Source organism: Perca flavescens, chromosome 14 (genome assembly GCF_004354835.1).
Source record: "Perca flavescens isolate YP-PL-M2 chromosome 14, PFLA_1.0, whole genome shotgun sequence".
Lineage (NCBI taxonomy): Eukaryota > Metazoa > Chordata > Actinopteri > Perciformes > Percidae > Perca > Perca flavescens.
Window position 1 is genome coordinate 12,756,820 of NC_041344.1, and position 6,000 is coordinate 12,762,819.

Below are 6,000 nucleotides of genomic sequence, written 5' to 3' on the forward strand. Positions count from 1 at the left end.
ACCAGAATTTGGGGAGAAATTACCACCACTGGCCAAGATTACAGCTATGTCACCTTAGCATGTAGCTACTTAATAGTTAGCAGTATGCTAACGTTAGAGTGTAGTGAAACGAAGTAGCACTTTCTACAGTAGATAAAGGCTTTTAAACCAAATACTACTAGCAGAAAATGTTTCAGGAGGAATTGGGGATAATTTCACAACACTGGCAGCCAAGGTGACATTGGCTGCTGTTGTTAGCATGTAGTTACAGGGGATGTTAACACCAAAGTGGCATTAAAAAAAAAAAAAACACTCCAGTCCTGCCTACTTGGAGCAGATGACCAATCACAGAAGGCCGACTTAGAGTTGCGTAAGCTGAGAGTAGTAGAAAGATTTGGAACCAGACTGTTCACAACAGTTGGAAACCTGAAAGTTTTAGCTCACAAGGGTAGGTCTAAAATATGTTTACCTCATTATTTGAAATTATTAATTAAAATACAACATTATAACATTGTAGATATGACAGAAAACATGGAAAAGCATAATATGTGACCTTTAAAACAAGAAATGAGTGCCCCAAAAGTAAAGGAGGAAGTGAGGTGATGGTATTATAGTCTGCGTAGAGAATTGGTCAGGTTAGATGGATGGGTCATCAAAACATCAGACATGGAGAGCGCTGTTTGTTTCCTGTTTTTTTTACCATGATCACAATCGTTACCAAACCTCAATGACATGTATATTATTGAGGTTATATTGTAACCATGACAATGAAGCTTCCCTAACCTTAGTGAAGTAGTAATTCTAACCAAAACCATTCTTTCCTGAAACTTAACCAAACCTTACCCATTATTGTTGTCACTTCATAAAACAGATTGGATTTCTCAGTGATTTGTAACATTTTGGAGGCACAGACAATAATATTTTCCACCATCAGTCTAGAAATTGCTAGAAAATATGTCGTTCTAGAGGGCATGGACAAACAACGTATTTTGTTGTTAATGTGGAGACCTTTTTGACGTGCAGTGTCTAGTTGGGGCCTCTTGTCACATTTCAAATGTCTAAGAGTTGTTAGCAGTTAAACCAAAGAGCAATATCCCCATTAAACTTCTCATATGGTTTCATTTAAATAACTATTTAATGCCCAAAGAGGTAAAACCTGGCAATAATTCACAAAAAGCAAAGATTAGTGAATAGTAAAAAAATGAATACACATTTGTGTAGCAGTACACAACCCCCTTCAAGTTTATCTTGTGACCCTTTGGAGAGGGCTTGACCCCAGGTTTGGAACCACTATGCTATTTTACTGTATATAAACTAACTAGCTACAACAACAAACTAGCTACAACAGTGAAATGCTTCTTACACATGGATGCAACATTTTTATGAATCCGAAAATATAATATATAATAATGTATCTGTCACAGGGGCCATTTTTCTGCTGAATGAGTAGTTTTACTTTTGACACTTTGCTGATAATACTTCTCTTCTAGGATTTAACTTGTACTTGTAAAAGATTTTTTTTACATCATGGTATTGGCACTTTTACTTAAGTGAAGAATCTGAATACTTCTACTACTTGAAATCTACTTGAAAGGTCTATCCTCAGACTTTTTCTTACTACACTTCTTTTTCTGTGGCTCCAAGTTTCAAAATATTAACATGACTTCTCAGCACTGTTTTGGACTCTGTTCTCACCTCTCACAGTTAAATATAGTAATATATCAATCACAATTGGTATCCTTCCACCGAGCTCTGCATCCACACACACACACACACACACACACACACACACACACACACACACACACACACACACACACACACACACACACACACACACACTGCACAAGCTGTTGTCAGAGTCGGGCTGGGATGTATCTTTGTGCCTTGTCATCACATGCTCCGACTGCGCTCTAAATGTCACTTGTCTCTCTCCGCTTCATCTGCCTGACTCATCCTCCTTGTCTTCACTCTGCATTTGAAGTGTGTGTGTGTGTGTGTGTGTGTGTGTGTGTGTGTGTGTGTGTGTGTGTGTGTGTGTGTGTGTGTGTGTGTGTGTGTGTGTGTGTGTGTGTGTGTGTGTGTGTGCGTGTGTGTGTGGATGCAGAGCACTGACATGTGCTAGTGTTTGCGTTTGATGGACACACCACTGCTCTCCACCTCCCTTTGTACGGCGCCTGCAAGCACAATGATGCTCACTGCATTGATTTTCTCGTGCCATTTTATAATTATGTCTCCTCTCTTTTTCTTCGTCCGCTCTCTCTCTCTTTCTCTCTCTTTAACTCTTTTATCCTGTCTCTCTTATCTCCCCCCCTCTCTTATATTTTACTAATTCCATCCCCCTGATTCATTTTTATGCCCCACTGTGCCCATGCTTGTTATCTCGGCCCTTTCTTTTGCTGTTTGATCTCAACTTCTTCATTTCCTCTCTCATCTACGTCACAAAGCTCGGTTCAGTTTTGCACCCCTCCCCTCTCTTTTTGTGATCGTCGTCATTGTTTCTCTTTTTACTCTTCTGTTTTCGTCTTGTTTTTCTTTTTCTTGCCATTTCAGGTTTTTCTCAACCCTTTTTTTCCAACGGGAGCATTATTTCTGTTTCCCACACACACACACACACACGCACACATACACCCAACCCTTCTGTTATTTCCTCTCATTAATTTTCTGTGTTCTGTTTTTTTTCCCCTGCAGCCTCTCTGGAGTGCACTCCATCTTCACCGTAGCCTGATCTTAAAGGAGGACTACCCAGTCACAAAAGGACGTGGACGCCCACCGCCTTGCCAACCTCCACCCAATATGTGGTGCCCAGACTTCTTTGTGGAACAATCTCTGTCTCACACCTTTGGTCTCCATCCTCATCCGATCTGGGAAAAAAAAAAACTCATGCCTTCTTCCCAGCCACTCCTAAGAAGCTCCCACGAGTTCTGATTTGCTGTTTCCTCGCAGTCCAAACAATCTCTCACAGTGTCCTGGAATCCGACCACTAGTTTCCATTACAGGCGTCCCATCTCCAGTCATTTCTGACCTTTGCAGCCAAACCTCCGCTAGACCTCTCACGCTATAACTCTCCCTCTCCCTCAAGATCCACGGCCACAGCCAAGCCCTTCCAACAATTAATCTACCAAAAAATCAACACTTGCCTTGGCTGAGATTCCTAAAAGCATTCAAACATAAAGCATCATTGCCTTGTGATCGGATGATAGTTTCATCTGTGTTTGCTGATTTGCTTCTAGGGAAACCTACCCTACCCTTACAGTAAATAAATGATGCCTATAATCCACTTCTCCATTCCAACTCAAACACAGTCTCTTGGTCTGTTTGTGAAATGTTAGCGCCTTCATTATAGCACCTTAATGTGTATTTTCTCCCATGAGTACTTAGTAATGCTGAGCCTGGCTCTGCCCTACTAAGGACTTTCAGTAGTGGCAACATATAGACTATCTCCAAAACCAGTACTATACACCTCTTCTTCCCTTATTCTTCCTCTTTATCACCTCACAGACTATTTCCACACCTCCAACGGGGTGACACATTTTACGCAACCATGCGTGTGTTTTTGTGCTCTCATTATGTGCATAGATCCTGTAAACGGTGTTTAAAACGTCTTTCATATCTCTTCACTTTTTGCCCTCTCCGTATTGTGGATCACTCTCTTAGGGTAGACAGTAAGCCTGAGAAAGCCTCACTGTGAAAAGACAACCAACAGTTTGTATAGGGAATAAACACTGAACCTGGCATCACACTAGGTACGGATAAGTTGGCTCCTCTGAAAAGAATGACATTGTTGTGAAAAGCAATCCGAAGCAGAACCTGGGGGGAAAAAAGGGATAAACTGCGAGAAGGAAATTCCCTCAGTGTCCCAAAAAACACCGTAAAAATGGGAAAGGGAGTGGCTGAAAGAAAAGAAAAAGGAGCAGGCACAGCAAAAGGGCTTCGTAAAACAAGAGATGCTTCGACTTGAAACTTTACCGCATGTGAGGAGAGAAAAGGAAGAAAAGACATCACAGATAACAAGAATAAGAAGAGGCTTTTTCATATCCTCCCCTATGTATTGCTGACTCTTTTATTGTTTTGTCTGCTTTCCATCTCACAGCTTTAAACTATTTTTAGATGAGATGTATTGAAAATAGTGTAGAAAGGAGATGTGCTGTGCGCAAAAGCTCATTATGGAAATGTTGTCTGTCAGTCTGTTAGGAAGATGCACTGTATTCTTTTTATCTCTGATAAAAAAAAACTCAATCTCTGCTGTCCATGTGAATAATGGCCACTCACTGTTGATATTATAGGTATTTTAACTGCACTTAAAGCACGTGTCTAACAAGAAACAAAACAGCTGTTACTCAGACCATCGTCATCTTCTTCCCTATATGTCTATGAGTGTAAATACATTATAAAGTCCTGTAGCCATTATAATGACCTCTCAATATCAGATGCTGATTTCAGTGTAGTGATATTAAACAAACGCTTGTATCCACGCCGGTGTAGCATGAGCTGTTGTCATGGTAACAACATCTTTTTCCTTCCTGGATGGGAGCAGCGTTGGGGTCAGCGTCGGCCCCAAGAGCCATTGCGTTTTAATGGGATTCCATTTGTACACGGTTCCCTCTCTCACACACGCGGTGTCCAGCCATTCATTGTTTGGATAGCAGCTGTAGCCTCATGCAGCAATGACCCGTGAGCAGATTGAATAGTATTGATCAGTTCTTTTCTACAGTCGGTCCTCCAGGACAACTGTACAAAAGCCTGTGTGTGTGTTTGTGTGTGTGTGTGTGTGTGTGTGTGTGTGTGTGTGTGTGTGTGTGTGTGTGTGTGTGTGTGTGTGTGTGTGTGTGTGTTTTGACAGTCACATAGGAATGGAGTTGTTCGGGCTAAAACACAAGTGGCTATTTCACGGTCGGTTGGAGATGCCGTGTCCATGTCTGTCAAGGCCACAGGAGGAAGGGGAAGGGCTGAAGCTTCCGTTAAGTTTGGAATTTCTTTAGAAAGTGTAAACATGTGAACTGGGAGAAATGGTTTGCAGTGGTTGGTTGGTGAGTTTGAGACCTGATGTGATTTATGCAAACTGACTCTATAACTATTTTCATCAGTATAATGAATTGATATTGATGATGTTGATGATATTGTTTAAAGGATATGAGCGTTAAAGAAACTTATTCGTTGTGATGAGAAGATTGACTCCACTCCCATGTCAGTATACACTATATATCAAGTTACCGCCAGAAACCTAGCTTAGCATAAAAACTAGAAACATCTGGAGGAAACATCTAGCCTTACTCGTGTCCAAAGGCAACAAAATCCACCTACCAGCTCCTCTAAAGCTCACTAATTAATAAGTTATATCCCATTTGTTTAAAAGTCATTTATGCCGTTCAGTTTTTTGTTTTATTTGTGCTCAAATATTTCTGATGATATCCAAACAAAAGTTAAAAGTTGACTTAAAAATCTGTTTATTCACTTTGTCCACCACGTTCCACTTCCGGGATTGCTCTGTGCCGCCGGAAATTCTGCCAGATTTTACTCTTTTCGGCCATGATGTCTGTTACCTTCCACTTTCTTTGTGTTGGAATTTTAAACTCCGGTGGATTTATGAGGACTATGGTTTATTGCTCCTCAGATCTCTGCAGGTTAGATCCAGACAGCCAGCTAGACTATCTGTCCAATCTGATTTTTCTGTTGCGTGACTAAAACAACTTTTGAACGTACACGTTCCACCAAAACAAGTTCCTTGTGGCTCTGCCCGGCACTTAGCGGCGCCCATGACGATTGTGATTGGTTTAAAGAAATGCCAATAAACCAGAGCACGTTTTTCTCCCATCCCAGAATGCTGTGTGGACTAGCCAGACCCTCCTCTGCAGCGCTGTGGAGGAAGGTCTGGCAAAGCGAGACTATAAGATCAATAATGTTCTTATATTTTTGCATTAAATATAAAGTCACATCCAGCAGCTTAGCTTGGACTAAGATACAGACTGACTATGTCCAAAGGTAAGTAACTGCCTTCCAGCACTTCTAAATATGTTAATA

General features: G+C 41.1%; 1 protein-coding gene across 3 annotated transcripts in view; it reads left to right on the plus strand.

The window, feature by feature from the left end:
* The window catches only part of samd12 (sterile alpha motif domain containing 12), a 107,570-nt gene extending 103,137 nt beyond the window's left edge, over window positions 1-4,433 (plus strand). For all 3 annotated transcript variants that reach the window (XM_028597832.1, XM_028597831.1, XM_028597830.1), the window contains exon 5: window positions 2,671-4,433. In XM_028597832.1, coding sequence (XP_028453633.1) covers window positions 2,671-2,702 — 32 coding nt within the window. In that variant the 3' untranslated portion in view covers window positions 2,703-4,433. The remainder of the gene's footprint in view (window positions 1-2,670) is intronic.
* The last annotated feature ends 1,567 nt before the right edge of the window (window positions 4,434-6,000 follow it).